The sequence below is a fragment of the Mus caroli genome, unplaced genomic scaffold, assembly GCF_978045245.1.
Source record: "Mus caroli unplaced genomic scaffold, Mus_caroli_1 scaffold_4, whole genome shotgun sequence".
NCBI lineage: Eukaryota > Metazoa > Chordata > Mammalia > Rodentia > Muridae > Mus > Mus caroli.
Genome location: NW_028227259.1, coordinates 112,255,289 through 112,282,383, shown reverse-complemented (window position 1 = coordinate 112,282,383; position 27,095 = coordinate 112,255,289). Strand labels below are relative to the sequence as shown.

Below are 27,095 nucleotides of genomic sequence, written 5' to 3'. Positions count from 1 at the left end.
GCTTTGAAGACCAAAGCAGGAGAGTTGCCTCAAGTTTGAGACTATATAGTGAGTTATAGGTCAGCCTGGACTACAATGTGACACCATGTGCATAAATTAATCAATAAATCTGAAACCAAAATAGTGAAATAAAATGAGTATACTCTATATCCCTGGACTCCCATCCATTCCTCTCCTCTTACATGGGAACAAACCAAGATCACTAAGCTTTATCTCTAGCCCATTCTTTTCTTTTTTCTTTTCTTTTTTTTTTTTTTAACTGATTTTGAAACAGACTAAATTGATCAGGCTGGCTTTGAATTGGTATCCTCCTAGCTCAGCCTTCTGAGTAGCCAGGATTAATTACAGATGTGCACCATTACATTGGATTTAAAATGTAAAATCCATTGTGGTGCACACCTATAATCCCAGGACTTGGAAAGAAGCAAGAGAATCAGGGGTTTGGTTTAGTCTCTTTGGGCTACGTTTGACCATCTCAAAAGAAAGAACACTTAAACACACAAAGACAAAAATAGTATTAGAATAATTTACTTTTTATTCTAGAGAAATGGCTCAGAGTAAATTTACTTGCCACTCAAGTACACTAACTACAATTTAATTTCCAGAACCCACATGGTAGAAAGAGGGAACTGATTTCTACAAGTTGTCCACCAACATCCACCCACACAGCGGATCCTAGTGTATCACGTGCACACAGCCGTTCTTAATGTTGCACTGCTAGCACTGTGGTGTGGCCTAGAACTGAATCTTTTACAGATGCTTTTTGTTTTCTCTTGGACTAGAAGTTAGATTCAGGGCCCTCACACATAGAACTCTAGACTTGGATTTACTTGCTACACAGACTGTTGAATTTAGGATCCTAATTCTAGTTTCCTCTGTGTAACTCAACAAATTCTTGTCTTGACAGGCAAAATTAGGTGACCAAGGGAACCTCTCTGAATTGGTTAATCTCATCTTGACAGTGGCTGATGGAGACAGAGATGGCCAGGTCTCCCTAGGAGAAGCCAAGTCAGCATGGGCACTTCTTCAGTTGAATGAGTTTCTCCTGATGGTGATACTTCAAGATAAAGAACACACCCCCAAACTAATGGGATTCTGTGGTGATCTCTACGTGATGGAAAGTGTTGAATATACCTCTCTGTATGGAATAAGTCTACCATGGGTTATGGAACTTTTTATTCCATCTGGGTTCAGAAGGAGCATGGATCAATTGTTCACACCATCATGGCCCAGGAAGGCCAAGATAGCCATAGGACTTCTAGAATTTGTAGAGGATGTTTTCCATGGCCCCTATGGAAACTTTCTCATGTGTGACACCAGTGCCAAAAACCTAGGATATAATGAGAAGTATGACTTGAAAATGGTGGATATGAGAAAAATTGTGCCAGAGACAAACCTAAAGGAACTTATTAAGGACCGCCACTGTGAGTCTGACCTGGACTGTGTCTACGGTACAGACTGTAGAACTAGCTGTGACCTGAGTACAATGAAGTGCACTTCAGAAGTAATACAACCAAACTTGGCAAAAGCCTGTCAGTTACTCAAAGACTACCTACTGCATGGTGCTCCCAGTGAAATTCGGGAAGAATTAGAAAAGCAGCTTTATTCTTGTATTGCTCTCAAAGTCACAGCAAATCAAATGGAAATGGAACATTCTTTGATATTAAATAACCTAAAAACGTTATTGTGGAAGAAAATTTCCTACACAAATGACTCTTAGTTCATTTGGACTTCTGCCATCATTGAGAATCTACTTATGATTTTGAGCATTTAAAAGAATGGCTTCTGCCCCCCAGGCCTATGGAGTCATCATCTTAAATGCATGTTGTAACAATAATGGCAGGTATAGGGCCAAGATGTCCAAAACTCATCCCTGCCCTTTTACAAGTTCACAAGTATATTCACTGTTAACTATCTTGACTTTAAAAAAAAATTAATGCTGTGAAAATCCTCATTCCATAAACAGTGAGTGTTCTGTAGATGTTAGCCAATCCCATTGACGGACATTGTTTGCATTGAAGCTGCTGTTTAAACAAAGAAATTTATACATGAATTTACTAATGTTTTAGCATGGTAAAACTTTGCACATTAACACAAATTAAGAATGCCACACAGGTAAATTCAAATGACTCATTTATTAAAAAGTTCAGTTAATATAGCATGATTTACTGTCTACTTACACACTTCAGATGGAGTCAACTGTGGAACGGCTTTTAGCTTTGGCATGTATTCTACTTGCTGAAGTTAGCATGCAGTTATCACTGTGACTGAAACTCATAATCTTTAAGCTCTGAGAGGTTCATCTTAGTATCTTCACATTATCTTTGCTGGGGATGTAGGTAGGCAGTTAACTGTTTACCTGATCTGTGTAGCCCCAGTACCACAGAGCCTGACACTGAGGCAAAGGTGATAAAGATGCACAGCGCCTAGCTAAGACTGGAGTAAGTCAGGAAGACAATTCTTGCTCCTTCTGGGATGAAGGGCTATTAAGAGGCATAAGCACCTAATGCTTTTCCCAAGTGAACCTGATATTCAAGGTTTAATATTTGACCCTTTCAAGTTACTTTCCTCTGTACATTCATGTCTGGCATGTACCATAAAAATGAAACGCCCTAGCCCCCCATTCTCAAGCCAAATTTCCCCATTGTTCTCAAACCTCTAAAGCCGTGGATTAGATTAGCACCAGCTGTCCAAGCTCGACCTTGAGATACTTTCTTCCCATTAATCACCTGGATGTAATAAATGCCCTGATGATCATGCTAATTACCAGATCTGAAAACCTGAAAGATAAGGACTCCTCCCAGGAAAACTAGAAACCCAAGAAACTCTCACGAGATTTGCAGGAACCCATGTAAGCTGGTTTTTCCTGGAAAAAGACTCAGCTAGGCATACTTGCCCTTAATCCCACCAGAGGTAGGTCACGGTGCAACAGAAAAGGTAAAATTAACTTAATTAACTATCTACTCCTTTGCTTTTGTAATTTCACACTATTTCCTATAGTCTCATTAATAACAGCTTAACACAGAAAAAGCTGCTTGATCAATATGTTTATTGTCTTTATGAAAAAATCTTCATAGAAAACTGCTTTAGCTTTCAGCAGCCCTTTCCTGAGCTCTGAGGAAGCTTGCCTTCTTTTGAGCAACCCGGTCTTTCTTCTGGGCAAGAGACATTTTGGGACGATTCCACCTACAAAACAAAGTAAGGAATAAGACAGGAATATCTCTCAAGTTCAGCTGAAAAAAAAGACAAAACCTTTGTAATTGGATAGAGATTGAAAATCTCATTATCTGAAGATATGTGTGTGTGTATGCATGTGTGTATATTATAGGTTTTCCTATATATCCTTTAGTTGGCTTTGAACTTGTTGCAATTGTCATGTCTCAAACCTGAGTTTGAGACACATTAAAACCTGAGTTAGACACATTAAGTTCTAATCCAGGTACTCAACTGCAATCACTATATTCTCACTGTTTACGCCATCAAACTCAAGTCTATCTCAGCTGAGCATGATGGCTCACACTGTAAGCCCAGTATTCACATTGTCAGGTAGAGGCAGAAATGGTATGAATTCAGGCAGGCAAAGAAAGGTTACTCTATAGGTAGCTAAAAAGAAACCATGCAGGACTGTACTGTGACAGAATGGGCACTTCAGTAGCTTCTGAGGTTGGTACATTGCTGTTACCACAATTACTCTAGCAAACCTGGTTCCCTCAGCTGCTGCCACATTATGCAGAGCTAGTGATCGAGTTTGCTCAAGTGCACAGAAATCTGACCAGCAAGATGCAGCGAGTTTCTTTCCTAGAGAATTGTAAACCACACACCTCTTCTTCTTCACTTCTCTCTTGGGCTTCTTCTCATAGACGGGATTCTCTCGGATAGCAGCATGAGCTTTCTTATACATCTCCTCCATCTGGAAGAAAGCAAAGCAAACAGTATTTGCCTTCATTTCATGTGCCCTAAAGGTACAGTACCACCTGCGTTCAGTTCTCAAAGGATCCTAACTAAGCCAATATTACCTCCTTATATCCCCAAGTGCAGCCCACCCTTTTCCTTACATCTCACTGTTTAGGATGAATACCTGCATGCTTTCCTGAGGCCTACAAGCCCATTTTTGTACAACTATACCATACTCTGTAGTCTACTGCCTCACCTAAATTCTTTCAAAAGAAGGTGCACACCTAAAAGATGTGAACTATACAGGGATAAAGATACACTAACAAGTGAGAGCAAGGGCATGAGGAAGGGGTTATCCTACCAAACTAGATAACAATAATTTCTTTTATCATCCCAAATATCCAAGATTTACATTCCTTTTTATGTGACAGGCCTTTTAAGGCAATTCCCAGCACCAGAGACCTACTATACCGTTGCCAGTATGTGGCAGCTATTTTATAAGATGTTATTACTGGAATCTTTGATTCAAGTTTTAAAAAATTAAATTCAACGTGGTGGCGCACGCCTTTAATCCCAGGGAGGCAGAGGCAGGCAGATTTCTGAGTTCGAGGCCAGCCTGGTCTACAGAGTGAGTTCCAGGACAGCCAAGGCTACACAGAGAAACCCTGTCTCAAAATACAAAAACAAAACAAAAAATTAAATTCAAGGCTATAAACCCCTGAAGTATAATAGGTGCTCAAGAACAGGAATGTCAAGAGCTTGATAGCCTGCAAACTCTTATTAAAGTGACTGTAATCCAGCCTTCTAAACTAATTCATTTCAACATGGAAGAGGTGGCAAAGAGGAAATAATGCAGAAAGGTCTACTGCACTGCAGAACCCAACTATTCCAATTCCCCCCTAACCCCTAAGAGACAAGTCCCTGTGAAGTGCAGATTTCCTCACACTCTCAAGCCAGTGATCCCAGTACTCAGGAGACAGAATGTTCTTCAACCCTCTATCGTACAACCTGACAACTGCAAGTTAAACCACCCAGTTCTTTCAAACAGCTTCACTATGTAGATGAGGCCATGGACTCATTCACTGTGCTGAGAAACATTAAGTCTGCAGGAGATTTCAGCAGCTACCCAGAACACTCCAGATAAGTAAAATCAACTACAGGATGGAAGCTCAGAGGCTGAGCATAGAGAGGCTTTATCCCATTGAAAACCCTGAGCCTCAAGCTCTGAGCAAGCACAGCATAAAGGAATTCATGAACTGAGTTTAGTGTAAGATTATGTCCAGAGGGGAGCACACAGACCACAGAAAATGCTTTCCAATCTATACTTCAGAGAGGAAACTTTAGAGTTGATAGATTCCAGTATCAAACTCAATTACTTCCCCAACCCCTACTTTTATAAACTGGTAAAGCCCCAGAGGATTTCAATAAACTCTAAAACAGAAGTAGGGTATGGTAACTCACACCTTTAAGTCAGACTGTCTTTTTTTTTTTTTTTTTTTGGAGATAGTGTTTCTCTGTAGCCCTGGCTGTCCTGGAACTCACTTTGTAGACCAGGCTGGCCTCAAACTCAGAAATCTGCCTGCCTCTGCCTCCCAAGTGCTGGGATTAAGTGCTGGGATTAAAAGGTCAGGACTGTCTTAAATTCCATAGTGGCCCTGGTTGAATATCAAGTCCCTAGACAAATCCAGGAGAAGTGAGGCTTGTTCTCCCCAACCTCGACCCCCAAAGGTGGGTGGTGGTGGCGGCGCACAGCTTTAATCCCAGCAGAAGCAGATGGATCTGATTTCCAAGGCCAGCCTGGTCTACAAAGTGAGTTCCAGGATAGCCAAGGCTACTCAGCAAAACCTTTATTGCACAAATCAAAAAGTTAAGTCTCTTATAAAGCAGCCATTCAAAAAAGAAAAAGAAAAAAGAAAAAAAAGGCTGTACTGTGACAGAATGGGCACCTCAGTAGCTTCTGAGATTGGTACATTGCTGTCACCACAATTACTCTAGCAAACTTGGTTCCCTCAGCTGCTGCCACATTATGCAGAGCTAGTGATCGAGTTTGCAGTTTTCTGACCAGCAAGATACAGCGGGCAATGCAGGAATCATTCCTACTACACGGAGACTTTAAATGCTAGAAGCCCTTATTTATTAGCATCTAAAAAAATCCTCTTCCCGCCTGACCACTTCACTCAAAAGGAGCAGCTGCTTAGTAGCCTATCCACACCTTCCTACAAAGCCACGTCCAACCTTCCATTTTGTAAAATGAAATAAATGTTAAGACTACAACCACTAAAATAAGCAGTTTCTGTAAGTGAACATCACGTTCAGGTAAATTTTTACCATGTCTGGAGTTACGTTGTTCTTGATGTACTGAGAGAACTGTTTCTTATACGCATCTTCATCTTCCTCCATTAGGTAGCGCATGTAGTCTGCCACATTCTGACCCATGATGTGCTTCCGATGTACCTCTGCATTGAACTCCTTGCTTTCAGAGTCATAACCAGGGAATCGTTTGGTACTAAGATGAAAATTTTATGTCAGTATACAGACAAGAAATTACAACACTCCCAGGAATTCACTTCAGGAGCCGCCTTCAGTCCCGTCTTGAAACAATGATTACATCACATGCAATCAAAGGACCAACTACTAACTGCTCAGTTAGTGTGGTGTCATCATTAGCAGCTCATCTCTGAATTGCACAGATAAACGACCATAAACACACTTGCTTTTCACCTTCCTAGAGCCTGCACTGCCCAGGGTGCCTCAGAACTCCTGGGCTCTCTAGCCAGCCTGTTGATCCCAAACACCCAGAGCCAGACCGCCACCAGTGCTTTCTTTCACAGGTTTCCCTGCCCTGTGGGGCACAGGAGGCAGTTCAAAAGTCAGTGACTTGTCTAAATCACAATCAACGAGGATGGTTCAAAAGAAATTTATGAAATCTTAATGACTGAAAAGCTTATAAATCTCAGGCTTTTGCCTCTAAATGTTTTATTCTAGAAGCCTCATTTTCCCCTAACCCAATAAATGAACTTTGACTGGCAAATGCACAGGGCCTGGGGTAGTGCTACACAACTTTAATCCTAGCACTCGGGAGACAGAGGCTGGAAGATCATCACCCCAAGTTCTCTAGTACAGGTTCCTTGTACAGTAACTACATAGAACAGGCATTGAATGATTGCTAGTCAATGAGTAACCAGTAGGAAATAGTGGAGTCATGACAGAAATCTTGAATACTATCTATTACCTATGAGGGATAGACAAGCCTCCATCCACAGCTCCCTTCAGGGCCCCAAAAACTTTATTGCCAGTTGTAGTTCGGGCAAGACCTGCATCCAGATAGCAAGTGAAGGCACCAGGCTGACCGTCAATGCTTTCCACATTGTATTCACCTCCATTCACCTCCACTTGGCCTTCATAGATCTTGTCCATGCCAAACCTATTCAGAAGCTATGAACAGAGAAGTCAACATAAACAGTCTCAGTACAGTCAAGCCACTAATCAACAATCCAACAATGTGACTCCTACATTTCTTCAGTCTTTATATAGGTACCTGGGCTTTGCTGCCTATCTAAACAACTAGTCTACAATGACCCCAAGACGACAAATAACTGCTTCCCAGACTGATAAAACCATGTTCCCTGCTGATGACTTTGTAAGCCACAAGCAAATAGCAGGCACCTTATTGAAGATATTGTATACATACCCTGCGGGCCAGCAGCAGGCCAGTGCAATAGGCTGCAGCATAATTTGTCAGGCCAACTTTCACACCATATTTTGGAAGTTCATGTGCATATGCTGCACAGACGATCATATCCCCTTCTATACGGGCATATGCAATCTGCAGTGAGAAAAATCAGGTTATTAACTTGTTGCTATCAATGCTTCGGTACCTGTCCCACCTAAGTGCCTTTTAACAAGCTGTGAGAAGAGACAACTCAGTGAAGGCTAATCTGTGTAGGCATCAACTACATGGTGGTTTGGGGGGAAAAGCATGGTTAAAATACATATGGCATGTTAGAACTCAATTATAATAGCTCTTTCTAAATACTGAACGCATTATTTAAGGTGGGTGAGCTGGTGAAATCATAGATGCCTTTAGAAGTCAACAAACTGGGCAGGAGATGATCTTGGAATAGATCCTGGGTTCATGGCTATATTGCAAGATTCCAAAAAAAAAAATGTTAAAGTCAAGCAGATTTCTTTCAAGGCTGGCCTGGTCTACAAAGAATTACAGGTCAGCCAGGGTCATACAGTAGGACCCCATCTCAAGACATCCTAGCCCTGGGGAGGCAGAGGCAGGCAGAGCTGTAAATTCAAGGCCAGCCTGGTCTACAGGCAACAGCCAAGGTTAACTAAATAACCCTGTTTCTGACCCCACCCCCCAACCAAAGTCAAGTCCCACTTACTTAAAAGTATCTTTTGAGCTAAATTTAACCAAGTCTTAGACACTTCATCCTTAATTATCAGAACACCAGACAACCCCACCTGTCTCCTGACCAGCAAAATTTTATTGTAAAAGCCCTGAATACAGGGACTGCCATTTTTAAAGGGCTTTCAAAGTGGAAGACATTTTTGTGTATTTTAAAACCTATTTCGAACAGTAAACAGAAATAGCTTGTCATGCTGGGATGACAGATGAGCAACCCCGCCTGGCAGCAAGAGTCCTACCACCCTATTACCAGCCTTTTTAAATCAGTAAAATGGCACACAAGCCCATAAAGCAAGAACCAGGAGTTAGTGTGTGTCAGATGAAAGTAATTGGAAGACTGTTCACATCAACAGATTTCCCAGTCCTCCTCCCAAATTCCATAATGGAAATTAAGCAAAGCCAGGATTTCCAAACACCCCCCCCCCCATTGAAATCTACTAACACAAGAAAATTGTCTCTCCCAAAGTTAAGAGTTGAGGGGTCTGGCCACACTGCTCAAGCCTAGGACGAAACTCACCTGGCAGATGATATCTCTGTTAGTCACACGAACTATCATCCTATATTTGGGTGTGTTGTACTTATTCTTGTCCTGGATCACCAATCGTTTTCGAGCATAGTAGTCAGTTTTACCCTCTGCAAGGGAAAAAAAAAAATTTAACCAGGGAAGGTTCCACCTCGAAGCAGATTCTTTAGAAACTAAAACAGGAAAAGCTGTTCATACCTCGCCGTCTTCGAAATCTCACTTGGTATCTTTTAAAGTAGGCCTTATTCTTGACAACTTTCACAAACCCCTTTAAAGGAAAAAAAAAAAAAAAAACAACATTGTCAGGGTTTTGCTAATTGTTTCATCCTGAGACAAGCTGTCACTATGTAGCCCAAGATGACCTAGCATTTGGTAGCTTCTGAGCGCCGAATTAATAGGCAAGAACCACCTGGGTTTTGGTCTGTATTTTTTTATTTAACCATGTAACAATATCATGCCCACGTTTCAAAAGCAAATTATTACAAGTGTCAACTTGTATAGCACGTTTCTAAGCTGACCGGAAACAAGAATCGCTGTTGTGCAGTGCTCCTCAACCTCTAACACATTAGTTCCTCATGCTGTGGTGACCCCTCCCCAAACCATAAATCTCGTTGCTGCTTCGTTAATTTTATTTTTTAGTTATTCATCGTTAATACAATTATCTGACAGATGGGTGGAGAACCAGATGGAGAACTGCTATTGCAGTGGTTCTCTTCGCCAGACACACCTAACTAAGCCTCAGAAAACATATAAAGATGACTGGGCGGAATAGGGCCCCGACCCAAGCCTCGGGTCGCTCCATCTACAACTGCAGGCTCCTTACTACACTTGCAGGTACAAAGACATTTTCGTACTGCCTTTAAACAATATTTCAATTCCTGTACCACTGATCGATCCCTACGCCAAACCTCCGGGATGTATCACCTACACCGCAGCCAATCTGTGCCGACAACTGCACACCTCACCGAGTCCTCCCTGCCTAAACTGGGCTCAACTGGCAGAGTACGATCTGCAATTACTCCCCGCAAATGAAGAGCTGCACCCCACCTCTCAAGTCCGATCTCAGCAAATCTCTGAAAACAGGGCCAGACTCTGGCCAGGAAAAGCCCGGGGCCGCCACATCCCTTCCGGGACGCAGGAGCGCCACGGCCTCCACTGACAGACACTCCCGGCTTCAGGGCTCCGTGCGAGGCCGAGGGATTCGGGCTTCCGTGGCACGGCCTCCTGACCACCCCGGAGACAACTGCGGCTGGCAGCCGGTCTCGGAAGCCACGTTCCGGGCACCCTCTGCCGCGGCCCCTCCCCCGGCTGGCACCCGGCAGCCATTAGGCCACGCTGGACTGGCGGGCGCAGAGCCGGGAATCGAATGCCATCTGCCCCCCGGGTCGCACGAGCCGACCCCGAGCGGGCATCCGCGAGAGGAGGGGGCGCCCCGGTGCACGCGCGGGCCTGAGACCCAGATGCCCACTCACCATCCTGCGGAACAGAGACCCGCAACCGCGGCTCCACGCAGACCTGCAGAGTCGGCCGCGCTAGGGGGAAAAAAGACCGGAGTCACGTACGCATGCGCAGTATGTAGCACCACCAGCACGCAAGCGACGTGAGAAAGAGTGGCTGTAGGCCTCAAGGTGCGCGGGCTATCGCCCCCTGCCGGTGGGAGGATGAATGTCAGCTTCCTCCTCTCAACAAGCAGGGAGGATGAGCGATGAGAAAGGGAAATAGAGGCTTTTTGCGAAGACTTTTGAGGGGGGTGGGGGGTGCGGGGAGTTGGTTTTTGGTTTTTCGAGACAGGGTTTCTCTGTGTAGCCCTGGCTGTCCTGGAACTCACTCTGTAGACCAGGCTGTCCTGGAACTCAGAAATCAGCCTGCCTCTGCCTCCCAAGTGCTGGGATTAAAGGCATGCGCCCACTGCCGGGCGGGAGGACATTTTTAAAAACATGCTCGGCACCTGCGCGCGCACACACACACCACACTTATATAATTATTTTTCTAAGCAGGAGGGGGTAAAAATTAAGTTAAATACATGAATTTGCCTATGCTGAAGTCATGCCTTCTCCATGACTTGACTCACTTCTGGAATATATATCGGAATTCCCAGCACACAAGGCCGCTGGGAAGCTCAGCCTCAGAGCCTCAAGTTTGAGTTAGAAGGTCTCTTCTTCTGCCTTTGCATAGCATCTTGACATCTGCTTCAAGCATACTTTTCATTCTCCAGCACTTCTCAGAGTGCTGACCTCCAGTCAATTCTTAGTTACCTGTTACATGGTGAAAACAAAACAAAACCCACTGCACTCTCCTGTTGCCTTTATGCTTCCATTGTCCCCAGAATTCCTGACATTATGAGCGGCGCCGCCGCCGCTTCCTCTATCACTCTTAGCTTATTTAAGTCCCCTTCCTCAAGAAGTTTCTTTTTAGGACTGGGTGTGCAGCTAAGAACTGCAGCCTCAGCACTTAGAAGTGAGAGGAAGAAGAATCAGAAAGTGCAAGGCTAGCCTAGACTACCTAGTGAATTGGAAGCCAGCCTGGGCTGCACGATACCTGAAGGAAAAGAAATGCATGCAAACAATTATTTAAACACGTGAAAGAATAGTTATAAGGCTGAGAGCTTTAGAAAGTCAATGAGAGCCGGGCAGTGGTGGCGCACGCCTTTGATCCCAGCACCTGGGAGGCAGAGGCAGGCAGATTTCTGAGTTTGATGCCAGCCTGGTCTACAAAGTGAGTTCCAGGTCAGCCAGGGCTACACAGAGAAACCCTGTCTCGGAAAACCAAAGTCAATGAGAATGCAATTTGAAAATTGCTTCCCTAGCCAGGCATGGTGGTGCACGCCTTTAATCCCAGCGCTCGGAAGGCAGAGGCAGGTGGATTTCAGAGTTCAAGGCCAGCCTGGTCTACAGAGTGAGTTCCAGGACAGCCAGGGCTACACAGAGAAACCCTGTCTCAAAAAACCAAAAACAAAGAAAAAAAAAAAAAGAAAGAAAGAAACAAACAAACAAATAAAACAAAATTGCTTCCCCAAATTCTGTGTACCCAATTATTTTTAGCAATAGCATTTTATGACACTGGTGCTCAGATTTTGGAGGGGCAGTGGAACCCCTTAAAAATATTTGTATTTTTATGGATAGCTCAGCAGGTAAAAGTGATTGCTATACAAACCTGATGTACTGAAGTCAGACCCCAGGAACCCTTATGGAAAGCCAGGAATGGAGTATGTACCTGTAATCCCAGCACTCTTGTGGTGAGATTCCAGGTTGAGGCAGAATCCCCTAGAAGTGTGTGGGTCAGCAGCAGCAATCAATAGAAAATGTCCTACAGCTGGATCTCATGTAGGCATTTTTCTCAGTGGAGGCTACCTCCTCTCTAATGATTCAGATCTTGGAGTTTCCCAGCTCCCACAAGGCAGTTCACCACTTTCTGAAACCCCAAGATCTTACACTCACACAGACACACATCTAGACAGAACACCAAATAAAATAACACATTAAACAAACAAACAAACAAATAATAAAATGCACATAATAAAATAATAAATAAAATACACATCAAATAAAAATAAATACTTTTTTTTTAAAGTGTGCTCAGTTATTGTACTAGCTGGTTTTCTGTTTCAACTTGACACAAGTTAGAGTCATCAGAGAGGAGTAGAGAAAATGCCCCCATGAGGTCTAGCTGTAGGGCATTTTCTTGGTTGGTTGTTGATGGAGTAGGGCCCAGCTTATCGTGGGTGGTTCTATCCCTGAGCTGTGGTCCTGGGCTCTATAAGAAAGCAGCAGAGCTCATAATTATTTTATTTAGGAAGAAAAAAATTGTTTTGGTTACAGGAAATAAAATTTTCAAGCTCTTACAAATCCAGTACAGAAGTTTAAAAATCATTAATGACAGCAGGTAGAGATCATTAGACACACAACACTGATTCCTAGTCAGCTTTGGCTGTTCTTGCTCTTTAGTTCTCCAAGAAAAAGCCTCCGGTGATTCTTTTTTACCAGAATAATCTTCTCCATTGTTAAGTAAAACAAGAGTATTTGTTTACAACGGTGGTTCTTACCCTTCCTAATGTTGTGACTCTTTATACAATTCTTCATGTTGTTGTGACCCCCCCCACCATAAAATTACTTTGTTGCTACTTCATGACTGTAACTTTGCTACTGTTATGAATTGTAATGTAAATATGACGTGCAGAATATCTGATATACAACCCCTGTGAAAGAGTTGTATATTGAAAACCGCTAGTTTACATAGTCTTTCAGTTTTACTGTTCCTAATTTTATTCTGAAAGGCAAATATACTCAAACCATAATTACCAGCTAACTTATCATGCATGATGGTTGCAATTCCTTAAACCAGTATAGCATCAGCTGTATTCATTAAGAGCTCAGGGGAAAAAAAAAAAAGGATTGGCTACACCACACCCACTTCACAAAACTTCCACTTCATTCTATCTGCCAAAGGGTAGCTTCAATCTTAGTTCTGAAAATCACAAATACACACACACACACACACACACAATATATTTATAGTGCATTTGTATATGTATGTATATAATGTTTACATATATATGCACATTAAGTAGTTCATATTATCTTTATTCTCAACTTTTGAAAGGTGCTAATAGGAGTTCTCTCTTCTTCTCCTCCTCTTCCTCCTCCTCCTCCTCCTTCTTCTTTTTCTTCTTTTACATTTATTTATTTTGTAAGGGCTACACTGTGTGTGCCACAGCAAGCATGGGGAAGTCAGAAGACAACTTGCAAGACGCAATTATCTCCTTCCACTATCAGAGTTCTGCTGATCAAAATCAGGTCACCGGGTTAGGGTAGCAAGTGTGTTTATCTGCTGAGCCATCTCAGCCCTGTCCCTGAATTGAGACAGGTGTTCAGTATGTAGCTCAGGCTGGCTTCAAACTTACAGTGATCCTTCTGAGTCTACCTGAGTCCTGAGACCACTGGTGTGCATCACCATACCCAAATAAATTGAATTCCTTAGTACACAAATAGACATCACTAACTCAAAATTTACTTTTCTGAAAAGACCGAGTTGCTCTTTGAGCACCTTTACTGCCTTGCTGTATGTATGAACACGAGTGTACCTGGGCTTGAGTTTAATGTGGCGTATATGTAAAGGTATGTACACACGAAAGCTGTAAGAGTGTATGGGGTGTCTGCATCTCTCATGCTCGACTTTATTCTTTTGAGGCAGAGTCTCTGATTGAACCTAAACCTGAAACTTAAAATTCTTGGCTGCCCTGGCATCCAGCAAATGCCAGTTATCTTCTTGTCTCTGCCCACATCAGCACTGAGGTTACAGCATGCCTGAGACCATTCCTGGCTTGTTCTCTAAGTGCTGGGATTTAAACTCAAATCCTCATGGTTAAGCAGCAAGTGTTCTTAACTACTGAGCCACCTCCCCAGCCTTGTGTTCCTGTATTTGACTATCCTAGAATATCTCACACCAAGCCTAAATTAACTCTAGCTATTTTAACACAAGGAATGCATCTGGAACCAGAAATTAGAATACATGGAGACAAGTTAGAAATGGATGTTTAGGACTGAGCTTACAGCTCATTATAGTACTTGCCTTCCCCCACAGCCCCCGTCCCCACCACCACCCTTTTATGGAAGGGAAGCTGGGCTAGTGCCCAGCAAATGCCAGTTATCTTTCTGTCTGTTCCCCTCCCAGTACTGAGGCTACAGACAGGCTGGAGATCAAACCTGGTTTCAGGTTCAGTAAGAGACTCTGTCTCAAAAGAATAAGGTGGAGAGTGACAGAGAAAGACACCCAAACACACTCTTATAGCCTTTGTGTGTACACACCCACACACATATGCTACATTTAAGCTTAAATTTTTTAGCACGGGAATAAAGGTGCTCAAATAGCAAATCAGTCTTTTCAGAAAAACGAAGTTTGGGGACCTAGGTCCCATTGCCAGTAGCAAACCTAGTCATGGAAGATATATATAGATATATATATATACACACACACACACACACACACTTATTTCCCTCAGAATTTGGGAGTGGAGGCAGGTGGATCAGAAATTAAAGGAGGAGGCCTCTCTCGCTACGTCTTTATCTATCTATCTATCTATCTATCTATCTATCTATCTATCTATCTAGCCCCTGGCCACTTGGGGAATTCACCATTCTGGGCTAGAGATCTTACCTTAAAAAACAAACCAACAGAGTCGGTCGTGGTGGCTCACGCCTTTAATCCCAGCACTCAGGAGGCAGAGGCAGGCAGATTTCTGAGTTTGAGGCCATGAGGCCAGCCTGGTCTACAAAGTGAGTTCCAGGACAGCCAGAGCTATACAGAGAAACCCTGTCTCGGGGGAAAAAAAAAAAAAAAAAAAAAAAAAAAAAACCAACAAGCCGGGCGTGGTGGCGCACGCCTTTAATCCCAGGGAGGCAGAGGCAGGCAGATTTCTGAGTTTGAGGCCATGAGGCCAGCCTGGTCTACAGAGTGAGTTCCAAGACAGCCAAGGCTACACAGAGAAACCCTGGCCGGGCGTGGTGGCGCACGCCTTTAATCCCAGCACTCGGGAGGCAGAGGCAGGCGGATTTCTGAGTTCGAGGCCAGCCTGGTCTACAAAGTGAGTTCTAGGACAGCCAGGACTATACAGAGAAACACTGTCTCGAAAAAAAAAAACAAAAAAACAAAAAAAAAACCACAGAGAAACCCTGTCTCGAAAAAAACAAAAACAAAAACAAAAAACAAAAAAACAACAACAAAAAAAAAAAACCAAACCAACAGAGGTGCTACTTAGATGTGACACTTCATTATTTAAGACTCTTTTCCATAGGATGGAAAAATGGTCCAACAGTTAAGAGCATTCAATTACTGATTCTATTTCTAGCACAAGAGTGGCAGCTCACAACTGTCTTTAACTCCATTTCTAGGGACTCCAATATCCTCTTCTGATGGACCACTGTGCTCATGAATGCATGAGGTGTACATTTGTACAAACATGTAAGAAAGAATTCCACAATTTAATTTTCTCTTGTTTTAAAAAATGTATTACTCAAATCCTACTGGTCACAAAAGCTTTTTTTTCCCCAAATGTCAGCAGCATCAGAAACCAGTCTTCGTGACCTTCAGACACAATTGCCTTCTGTTTTGAGGACATAACACAAGAAATTTGCTTTAGCATTTTCCTGGTGCCTAGATGGGAAGATGTCTTGGGACTTGGAAGCCCAGGAACCACTCTGCTCTGAGCTGGGACAGTGTCCCAAGGGAAAGATATCCTGAGACATGGGAGCCCAGGAACCACACAGCTCTGAGAGGAAGCCTCCTCAGCAGAGGCGCTGCAGCTCCCAGGGAGGTTACCCCAGCTGAGCTGAGGTGCTCAGGAGCCTCAGCCCTGCTCCTTTTTCTCTTCTCTTCTTTGGGTCTTCTGATGAGACACACCAGGCTGCAAACTCATGAAAGAGATTTATTGGAGGGTCCAGGGTGAGGAAAGACGAATCCAGGGATGGCTGCCCTCTGCTTTCTGGAGCAGACAGCAGGGGACTGGACAGGGCAAGGCTTATATGGTTTCTTGGGGATGGGAATGGGGTGGGAGGGCTGGGGGAAAGCAGGGCCTATTTTGGGGTGGAGATTTCCAGGGTGAGGATATGTGGGATTTCAAGTCTTCAGCCTGGAGGAGCTCAGGGATGGCTGGGTTTTGACTTTTCACTTAAAATTAGCATAATCTAAGGAGGGCTCGAGATGACTTTTATGACCTTTACAGAGGCTGGAAAGCATTATGAACCTTAGGGATGTCCAGGGGAGGGGCTTGGCTGCTGGAGCTCTGCCTTAAGGGTTTAAAGGTTTACAAAGGGAAAGCCTTCCCTGCCACATGAGTGGTATCAATAACCAACAGTTAAGCTCACAATTAAGTGTAAGTTGTTTAGGATTTAAGAAAATGTTTTAAGGTCAAGAAGATGTTTTTTAGGTTAGTCATGCAAGTTATGATAGAAATTGATTTAGGTACAGATCTCTGAACTCACCAAGATAAGATTGGTAGTAAAGTTCTTTATCCAAGTTTATCAAATACCAAGGGACCTGACAATATGAATGTAAATCTTATCTGATAAGTTTTCATAATTGTTATTGTTGCTTATAGTTTACTATTTAAAAAAAAGAGCCTTTTATTGGACTAGAAGGGAGAAATGTAGAGAGAACCTTTTGTGTACTGCCTGTCAATAAAAAGCTGCTGGTCTATTAGCTGAGCCAGCTGGGAATTCCCATAGGGAGAGAGGAATTCTAGGATACAGTCAGGTGAGGGAAAAGATTTGTCTGGAACTCTGAGGGGACAGATTCTTGAAACTGAGAAGACATACCTAGGCATGAGTCACTCATAGTATAGAATATACAGGATAATTAAGTTACAGGCTAGTTGGAGAACAAGACCAAGCTTATGGCCTAGGCATTTATCCATATATATATTTAAGTCTCAGAGTTGTTATTTCAGGAACTGGGGCACAGGTGGGGGAAATCCCTCAGTTACACATGGGAGTTGGTTTGCTCTTGCCACTGTATGGGTACCAAGGTGTTACCAAGCACCTTTACCTGTTGAGCTATCTCAGCAGCCCCCAATGCTTAAAACATACGCCTAATAATAGACTTCATAAATCCTTTGAAGAACCCATTTGTTAAATCACAGTGATAATATATGTCTTTTCCTTCCATTACTAGAGCATGTGAAAAAAACAACTAAGATATGTACATATTCACCAAGATCTTTGGGAGAAACAACACAGATTATTAATTCTTTCTTGAGCATTTTAAAACAAGTACAACTTTCCCAAGGACATATTCCACACACACAAGTGTAATTCTATCAGTTACAGAAACATCAGAATGGGACTGCTGTGTTGAATCACTCACCTGTGTGTGAAGTCAGCATCCTGGAGTCATTTGATTGGTCTTGGAATGTACAGGGAGTGTCCACAAGCTCTGGTGCATGACAAGCACAAACTTGATACAGGGCCAGTGACTCCAGACACCTTAGCATCATGTTTGATGACTCTCTCTCTTTTTCTGATATTCTGTGTCCATGTTCTATGTACTTAACACTTTCTTTTCTCTTCTTTCTTTCTTTCTTTTTTTTTTTTTTTTTCCCCCAGACAGGGTTTCTCTGTATAGCCCTGGCTGTCCTGGAACTCACTTTGTAGACCAGGCTGGCCTCGAATTCAGAAATCTGCCTGCCACTGCCTCCTGAGTGTGCTGCCACACCCGACTTTCATACATATATACTCAAACAACCTGGCATTCTGCTTTTGTCAAAGGCTTGTGTACCCTGAGCAAGCAGGCTACACTGACAGCCCCACCCCCCACCCCCGCCCCGTTGTCATTGAGATTGTTGCTCAGGTAAATATCAAACTTTGGATCTCCTGGGCTCAAGCAAACCTCCTGCTTTAGCTTCCTGACTATTTTTTTTTTATTATTTATTATATGTAAGTACACTGTAACTGTCTTCAGAAGAGGGCATCAGATCTCATTACAGGTGAGATTTACAGGTGGCTGTGAGCTACCATGTGGTTGTGTTGCTGGGATTTGAACTCAGGACCTCCAGGAAGAGCAGTCTGCGCTCTTAACCGCTGAGCCATCTCTAATTTTTCTAATTTTATTGAAGGTATTAGCATTGATGCTGGGTAGTTTGGTCTTGTTGCAGTTCCACTATACAACAGAAGGAGGCACATGGTCTAAAGGGTAGAAGGCAAAGAGAAACCCAATAAATGATCAAGTCCACTACCAGTTGATGGGTTGAAAACTAGGAAGGAGGAGAGGAGGATACAAATGGAATCTTGGGAGATGCTCACTAACACTCCTCTATTTTCTTTCTTTCTTTCTTTCTTTTCTTTTCTTTTTTTTTTTTTTTTTTGGTTTTTCGAGACAGGGTTTCTCTGTGTAGTCCTGGCTGTCCTGGAACTCACTCTGTAGACCAGGCTGGCCTCGAACTCAGAAATCCGTCTGCCTCTGCCTCCCAAGTGCTGGGAATAAAGGTGTGGGCACATGCACGCATGTGGAGGTTAGAAGAGAGTCAGTTCTTTGGAACACCCAGTTCATCAGGCTTGTATGCAGGTGCCTTTGCCCACTGAGCCATCTTGCCAGGATCCTGAGCCAGAATTCTTCACACAACATTCTTTTTTTTTTTTTTTTTAATTTTCGAGACAGGGTTTCTCTGTGTAGCCCTGGCTGTCCTGGAACTCACTCTGTAGACCAGGCTGGCCTCGAACTCAGAAATCTGCCTGCTTCTTCCTCTCGAGTGCTAGGATTAAAAGCATGTGTCACCACCAGAATTCTTAACCTATAAAATAGCAATAATAGTATCACCTATCTGAGTTACTTAACTACCCAGTAATGTTTTTTTTTTTTTTGGTTTAAAATTTATTACTAAATACGTGTGGATTGTTTTGAGACAAAGTTTAGAATGCCATTTGTAATGAAGGATGACCTTGAGTTTCTGATCCTTCTGGTTTATTCTGTGAGAGACTTTTCCTGGGGAGATATAGCACACACATTTCTATTCCCCTCAGAAAGGGAACCTATCAAAAACAAAGTAACATCTGCACTGGGCTGGAAGGTTTTATGTCACCTTGACACAGAGTCATCAGAGAGGAGGGAGTGCCAGTTGAGAAAAATGCCTCCAAAAGACTGGACTGCAAGCAAGACTGCAGAGCATTTTCTTAATTAGCGCTTGATGCCTTTCCCATGGTGTGTGGCATCACCCTGGGCTGATGGTCCTAGATTCTTTAAGAAAGCAAACTGAGCAAGCCAGTGAACAGCACTCTCCATGGCCTCTGCATCAGCTCCTGCCTCCAGGTTCCTGCCCTATTTGATTTCCTGTCCTGACTTTCTTTAATGAGGAACCATGGTGTGTAATCATAAGCCAGATAAACCCTTTTCTCACCAAGCTGCTTTTATTTACGGTGTCTCATCCCAGCAATGGGAACCCTGACTGAGAAAGACATGCACCAAAAGTCCAATTTGCTGAACCAAGGAGTTGTATGGAGTTACTAGCAGGAGTATGGGAGAGGGAGTTACTTACCAGGAATAGAAATAACTAAAAAGCAGCTGCTTTGCCAGGCTGTGGTGGTGGCACACCTTTAATCCCAGCTGCTTTGCCAGGCAGTGGTGGCTCACACCTTTAATCCCTGCACTCAAGAGGCAGGTGGATCTCTGTGAGACCAGCCTGGTCTGCAGAGTGAGTTCCAGGACAGCCAGGACTAAACATTAAAAACCCTGTCTCAGAAAACCCAAAAAACCCAAAGAAGCAAAACAAAACCCTCACAACCCAAGATGGCTTCACCACCACCACCCCCACCACCCCCCACCCCCCTGCCCAGTGCTCAGCACACTGTGCAGACAGCCCAGCAGGTCTTCACTCAGCAGCTCTGCAGGTCAGAGTCTCCTTCAGCAGCTGTTTACTTCTTTTCCATAAAGCTGGGGAGGGGCCGTCAACAGCCAGCCTTGCAACATTCTGCTTTCTCAGATATGTGACGTTTGTCCACCTGAATCTCGTGAGCCTCTCCCTGCCTCCTGGAGGGAATATTTCAGTTAGGAGGAAACTTCAACCTAGTGGCAGATCCCAGGGCCTTAGGTATGCTAGTCTGACACTTTGCCAATGCAGCTACATTCCCAGCCTCCCTGCAATCCCCCTCCCCCACTTTAAAGACAAAGATTCACAGTCTATGAAGGGACTTTGGCCAGCCCGAGCCTGGCAAGCCTTGCCTTTCTCTCCAATTCTCTCTTCCTAGCTAAAAAACGGTTAGATTACATTTCTACAGCTAGCCACCAAGGTCTGTCCCCTTATTTGGCTACTTCCTCCTCCTGAGACTGACCACCAACGTCCAGCTATCAAAGTATTGAAACTCAACAACCAAAAGCCCTCTTTAGTACACCTAATTAACATGCCCAATCAAAATATACCACCGCTCTTCTGCTCTTCTCTGTGTGTGTGTGTGTGTGTGTGTGTGTGTGTGTGAGTGTGTGTTTTCGAGACAGGGTTTCTCTGTATAGCCCTGGCTGTCCGGGAACTCTCTCTGTAGACCAGGCTGGCCTCGAACTCAGAAATGCCTGCCTCTGCCTCCCAGGTGCTGGAATTAAAGGCATGCGCCACCACCACCCAGCCCCTTTTTCTCTTCTTAAAAGTTAACCTGCAGCCGGGCGTGGTGGCGCACACCTTTAATCCCAGCTCTTGGGAGGCAGAGGCAGGCGGATTTCTGAGTTCGAGGCCAGCCTGGTCTACAAAGTGAGTTCCAGGACAGCCAGGGCTATACAGAGAAACCCTATCTCGAAAAAACCAAAACCAAAAAAAAAAAAAGTTAATCTGCAAGGTCATTTCTGCTTGAGTCAGAAAGCAACCACTTCAGCTTCTCTTCCCTGCTTAGTAAAGGATTTCTCTGTGAAAACAGGTGTTTGGGTGTGGTTTGTGCCCAACCTATGGTATGCAAGGGGGTAGGGGGAGGAGGGTTCCCTTCAGCCTAGACCAGATTGGCCAGAAACTATGTGACTCAGGGTGGATTTGAACTTAAGACAGTCCTGCCTTAGCCTCCCAAGTAAAGGCATATAATTTAAAAAAAAAAGATTTATATACTTTTTTACGTGTATGAGTGTTTTGCCTGCATGTACGGATGTATACTTCATATACCTAATGCTGAAGAGTCCTATAGCTTTGGATCTCCTGGAATTGGAATTACAAATGACTATGCACAACCATATGAATGATGGGAATCAAACCCGGGCCCTCTTGTTGTGTAACAATTTCCTTTGACATTGAAACATTCACCCTGCAGGGAAGCTCCAAAAGCAGGAGACTAAACTCAAAATAGTTTCAGAAAGTTCCTGAAAAAGACCAGGTTCTCCAGACTCCCCTGCCAACGTAAGTAATAAAAGCCGAGAATCCTTCTCAGACTAAGTCTGAAGCTGAGTTGCAAAGAGGATGAGAAAAGTAGCAAAGAAGGCACTAGGGCTGGGCCAAGCTGCCTGGAAGAGATTTAGGGTAACCGTATCTTCTATTCACCCCCGAAGGCTTACTGCCTCTGTCTGCTAACTAACCTAGGCCTAGCCCTGGAAGCTTCTAGCCACCATACAGCTGAATCTAGGACTAGAATGTTTTTTAGCCTTAGAGACTTACTGCTGAATAAGCCCACCTTTTCTAGTTCTTTCTGAGCTCTGGCTGACTAGTTCAACTCAAAACTTAACCCAGGTGTTCTGGCTCAAAACTCCCCTTCAAGCTGACTGATTTAAAATCTGGCTTTTCTCTCCACCTGATTTTGAATCTGCTTAGCCTATACTGACTCTAGCAGTCTGTTCTAGTCTTCTGGCTCATTCTCATTCTCTGGCTCGTTCAGTCTTCTGTTGTATTTATGCCCAGGTTCTGCCTCCCAGCCCCATGCTCCCAGAAATAAGACTCAGATTCAAATTATATTTACAAATACCTTGGCTATATAGCTTGGCTCTACTCTGACTAGATCACAACCAAAGATAACTTGTTCATATTAAGCTACATTTTGCCATGTGGCTGGTCACCTGTGCTCGGGTACCACACGTCTGTGTCCTCACATCTTCTCCAGCTCCTTTCTCCCAGAGTTCTTTTTCCTCTGGATGTCCCACCTCTACTTCCTGCCTTAGCCAAAGGCCATGGGCTTTTTAATTGACCTGTGAGGCATCCATACATTACAAAAGATGATCTCTCTACAGTCTCTGTGTTGCTCTCTCTGAAGGGACCTCTTTTTCCTCTCCTTCTGAGAGTTGGGCATCTCCTATTCTGTCAAATCTTTCTCTGATTCATCACTTTGTCTGCCACTCAATTAGACATCACTTTCAAACATGGTGCTTCATTCTATAAACTAACTTTACCTTCATTGTTTGGGATTAAAAGTGTGTGCTAAGGGCATGTCTGTATTCCAGCCAGAGGGATTAAAGGGTATGTGCCAAGGCTAAGCCACACAACTACAAACAGCTTTTTTCAGTAACACAATCTTAGGGTTCACAGTGTGATCAAATATCCTGCAACCATTCAGACCAATTGAGGCACCAGGAAAGGACAGGCACCAACCTGCTGAGCTGCCTGTGGACTGTGCAGTGTGCTCCAAGTAGTCAGTTTTTGTGAGCTGTCATCCATGCTGAGGTGGGCTTTGGTGATGCAGCTGTCTTTGAGTCATTTCCCAAACATTGGTTCACTGTTTTCACTTGGGTGGTATCTGTTTTTTGATCTGTCATGGGCTCCCTATCTGTGTTGAGTCCTCCCTAGGTAAAATTTTGTCACAACACGAAGGACCCAGAATAGTGTGTCAAATCCCCTGAAATTGGAGGTATGGATCACAGTACTTTTATTCTGGTTTTTCAACTGCTCTTTGCTGTTTTCTTTTGGACCTACCCTAGATACCCTTTGCTTCTACCACTTCATGGTGACAGCTCTCATCATGGTATGTACCATGGACAGTAATGTTCCTGAAACCCATTTCTTTTGACTTGTGAGTAGAAATCAACTCAGTGCTTCTTCTTCTTCTTTTTTAAAGATTTATTTATTTATTATATGTAAGTACACTGTAGCTGTCTTCAGACAGTCCAGAAAAGAGAGTCAGATATCGTTACGGATGGTTGTGAGCCACCATATGGTTGCTGGAATTTGAACTCATGACCTTCGGAGGAAGAGCAGTCAGTGCTCTTACCCGCTGAGCCATCTCACCAGCCCCCAACTCAGTGCTTCTTAATTATTTTTCTTTCTGTGGTACTTGGGACTGACTCCAGACCCTCAAACATGCTAGGCAAGAGCTATGGTCAACCCCCTTTTTTCTTTTGCCTGAACATTTATCAATTTGATAAACAAATACTAAAAATGATATAAAAAGAAATGCTATGGAAAAATATTTTCTAATATAATATGGTGGTTTAAATAGGTATGACTCCCACAGATTCATGCATTTGAATACTTGGCCCACGGGGGTGTGGCACCATTAGGAGGTGTGCCTTGTTGAAGGAAGCACATCACCATGTAAGCTGGCTTTGAGGTCTCCTATGCTCAAGTTCTGTCCAGTGTGGAATCCAGTCCCCTTCTGCTGCCTTCGATCAAGATGTAAAACTCTAAGCTCCTTCTCTAGCACCATGTCTGCCTGCATGCTGCCATGCTTCCTGCCATGATGATAATGGACTGAAACTCTGACCTGTAAGCCAGCCTCAATTAAATGTTGACCTTTATAAGAGTTGTCTTGGTTATGGTGTCTCTTCACAGCAATGGAAACCCTAACTAAGATATGTATATATCTTTTCAGTCTTTTGATGTGTTTGTTGTTGAACTCAGCATTTCATGCATGCTAGCCAAATGTTGCCATTGGCAGATACTTTTCAAAAGTTTACTTAATGGTTTGTTTGTTTGAGAGAGAGAGAACTTTCTTTCTTTTTTTTTTTTTTTTTTTTTGGTTTTTTGAGACAGGGTTTCTCTGTGTAGCCCTGGCTGTCCTGGAACTCACTTTGTAGACCAGGCTGGCCTCGAACTCAGAAGTCCACCTCCCTCTGCCTCCCTAGTGCTGGGATTAAAGGTGTGCGCCACCACGCCCAGCTCTTTTTTTTTTTTTTTAAGATTTATTTATTTATTATATGTAAGTACACTGTAGCTGTCTTCAGACACTCCAGAAGAGGGTGTCAGATCTCTTTACAGATGGTTGTGAGCCACCATGTGGTTGCTGGGAATTGAACTCAAGACCTCTGGAAGAGCAGTCAGTGCTCTTAACTGCTGAGCCATCTCTCCAGCCCCTTTTGTGTTTATGGGATGGCTGTATAATTGGATTTTTAACAGATGAGAGACTTAAGGCTTGAAAGGTGTAGAAAAAAAATTCACCCAATAAACTGTACAGTGTTCTCTTCCAAGTCGAAACATCAGAAAACAATGGAGATGAATGTGAAGCTTGCAGAGTTAGAGTAATTTTCTAAGTGTGGGGAGGAAAAGACCTTGGTCTACAAAAGCTTTTCACATTGACTGCATGGTCTGAGATGGGGTCTCTTCATACTTCCCAATCAGTGAGAGTCAGAGCATTCCCTAAGCTGGGGTTTCTCAACCTGTGGAACCCTTGTGGGGGGCCAAAGGACCCTTTCACAGGTGTCACAGGTTTTACTGCTGTGAACAGACACCATGACCAATGCAAGTCTTAGAAGGACAACATTTAATTGGGGCTGGCTTACACGTTCAGTCTATTATCATCAAGGTAGGGGCATGGCAGCATCTAGGCAGGCATAGTAGAGGAGGAGCTGAGAGTTCTACATCTACATCTGAAGGCTGCTAGGAGAAGACTGACTTCCAGGGAACTAGGATGAGGTGGTTTTTTTTTTTTTTTGAGACTGGGTTTTTCTGTGTAGCCCTGGCTGTCCTGGCACTCACTTTGTAGACCAGGCTGGCCACACTTCCAAACAGTGCCACTCCCTGGGCGAAGTATATTCAAACCATGACAACAAGGGTCTCATATCAGATATCCTTTTTATCAGATATTTACATTAAGATTCATAACAGAGCCAGGCGTGGTGTTACACGCCTGTAATCCCAGCACTTGGGAGGCAGAGGCAAGCGAATTTCTGAGTTCGAGGCCAGCCTGGTCTACAGAGTGAGTTCCAGGACAGCCAGGACTACACAGAGAAACCCTGTCTTGAAAAAGCCAAAAAAAAAAAAAAAATCATAACAGTAGCAGGACTATAGTTATAAAGTAGCAAAAGAAACAATTTTTTTTTTTTTTTTTTTTTTTTTTTGGTTTTTCAAGACAGGGTTTCTCTGTATAGCCCTGGCTGTCCTGGAACTCACTTTGTAGACCAGGCTGGCCTCGAACTCAGAAATCCGCCTGCCTCTGCCTCCCGAGTGCTGGGATTAAAGGCGTGCGCCACCACGCCCCGCAAGAAACAATTTTACTGTGTGTGTGTGTGTGGGGGGGGTGACTTAGGGTTTCTATTCCTGCACAAACATCATGACCAAGAAGCAAGTTGGGGAGGAAAGGGTTTATTCAGCTTACAGTTCTACATTGCTCTTCATCACCAAAGGAAGTCAGGACTGGAACTCAAGCAGGTCAGGAAGCAGGAGCTGATGCAGAGGCCATGGAGGGATGTTCTTTACTGGCTTGCTTCCCCTGGCTTGCTCAGTTTGCTTGCTTATGGAACCAAGACTACCAGCCCTGAGACAGTACCACCCACAAGGAGACCTCCCCACTTGATCACTAATTGAGCAAATGCCTTACAGCTGGATCTCATGGAGGCATTTCCACTCCTGAAGCTCCCTTCTCTGTGATAACTCCAGCTTGTGTCAAGTTGACACAAAACCAGCCAGTACAGGGGGTGTTGTCACTAAAACATGAACCATATTAAAGGGTTGCATCATTAGGAAAGTTGAGAACCACTGCCCTAAGAACAACAGAAGGCTCTATGACCCAAGAGTCCTTTTAATCTTTAGTCTCTGGGATTTTCTTTGAAGTAGAATTTATAAAAATCATTAAATGTTTTAGTTCAAGAATTTGCATGTTTTGGGTATGAAATATTTTCTTTTTCTTCTTCTTTTTTTTCTTTCTTTCCTTTTTTGTTTTGTTTTGTTTGTTTGTTTTGTTTTGTTTTGAGACAGGGTTTCTCTGTGTAGCCCTGGCTGTCCTAGAACTCACTCTGTAGACCAGGCTGGCCTCAAACTCAGAAATCCGCCTGCCCTGCCTCCCAAGTGCTGGGATTAAAGGCATGCACCACCAATGCCCAGCATGAAGTATTTTCTACAAAAAAAAAAAATATTTGTCTGTGATAAAAGTTAATGTAACAAAGGCTTTGCATCTAGAACTGATCTAGTCTCTCAATGTGATGAACATCATGGTACATACCTGAGGAATATCACTGTACTGACCTAACTAACACTACTGTACCTACCTAGGCCATTCTTTTTTCAACTTGTTTTGCTACCCTGGGGCCAAGAAGCATTAATCAAACACAGGTATTTTCCTGTGCTTCTCTCTCTCTCTTTCTCTCTTTCTCTCTCTTCCTTTCTTTCTTCCTTTTTTTTTTCTGTTTTCTGTTTGCTTTCTTTCTGTTTTGAGTTAGAGCCTCATGTAGTGCAGGTTGGTTTGAAACTCACTGTGTAGCACAGGCTGGCCCTGGTATCCTGATCTTCCTGTCTCCATCTCCTAAATGCTGAGATTATAAACATGTGCCACCATGCATGGTCCATATCCCCTTTAATAGTTTGTTTGAGTGTGTGTATTTCCTAAGGTATTACTTAGTTCTTTCTAAAAAGTCCTAAAAAATTGTCTCCTGTCTTAAAAAAAAAGTTGT

At 43.4% G+C, this 27,095-nt stretch overlaps 2 protein-coding genes and 3 non-coding genes across 6 annotated transcripts in view; 1 reads left to right on the top strand and 4 right to left on the bottom strand.

Moving 5' to 3' along the window:
* Dipk1a (divergent protein kinase domain 1A) overlaps positions 1-2,053 on the top strand; it is a 71,861-nt gene extending 69,808 nt beyond the window's left edge. Inside the window, exon 5 of the mRNA XM_021162220.3 lies at positions 908-2,053. Coding sequence (XP_021017879.1) covers positions 908-1,720 — 813 coding nt within the window. The 3' untranslated portion in view covers positions 1,721-2,053. The remainder of the gene's footprint in view (positions 1-907) is intronic.
* A 979-nt stretch (positions 2,054-3,032) lies between these two features.
* On the bottom strand, positions 3,033-10,414 carry Rpl5 (ribosomal protein L5). 2 transcript variants are annotated; one of them, XM_021162223.3, is made up of 8 exons: positions 10,307-10,414; positions 9,033-9,102; positions 8,829-8,944; positions 7,586-7,720; positions 7,127-7,329; positions 6,223-6,400; positions 3,822-3,910; positions 3,033-3,186 (listed from the first exon to the last, which is right to left on the bottom strand). In XM_021162223.3, the coding sequence occupies exons 1-8, from the start codon at positions 10,307-10,309 to the stop codon at positions 3,087-3,089; spliced, it is 894 nt and encodes a 297-aa protein (XP_021017882.1). In that variant the 5' UTR covers positions 10,310-10,414; the 3' UTR covers positions 3,033-3,086. The 2 variants fall into 2 exon arrangements, with proteins under 2 accessions (XP_021017882.1, XP_085693110.1); XM_085836984.1 differs by having other exon boundaries at positions 6,226-6,400.
* Positions 3,623-3,754, bottom strand: LOC115031177 (small nucleolar RNA SNORA66). The gene has a single exon (XR_003836798.1). It is a non-coding gene; the product is annotated as a small nucleolar RNA SNORA66 (small nucleolar RNA).
* Positions 5,816-5,947, bottom strand: LOC115031176 (small nucleolar RNA SNORA66). The gene has a single exon (XR_003836797.1). It is a non-coding gene; the product is annotated as a small nucleolar RNA SNORA66 (small nucleolar RNA).
* Positions 6,469-6,562, bottom strand: LOC115031174 (small nucleolar RNA SNORD21). Its single transcript, XR_003836795.1, has one exon. It is a non-coding gene; the product is annotated as a small nucleolar RNA SNORD21 (small nucleolar RNA).
* Positions 10,415-27,095: the final 16,681 nt, after the last annotated feature.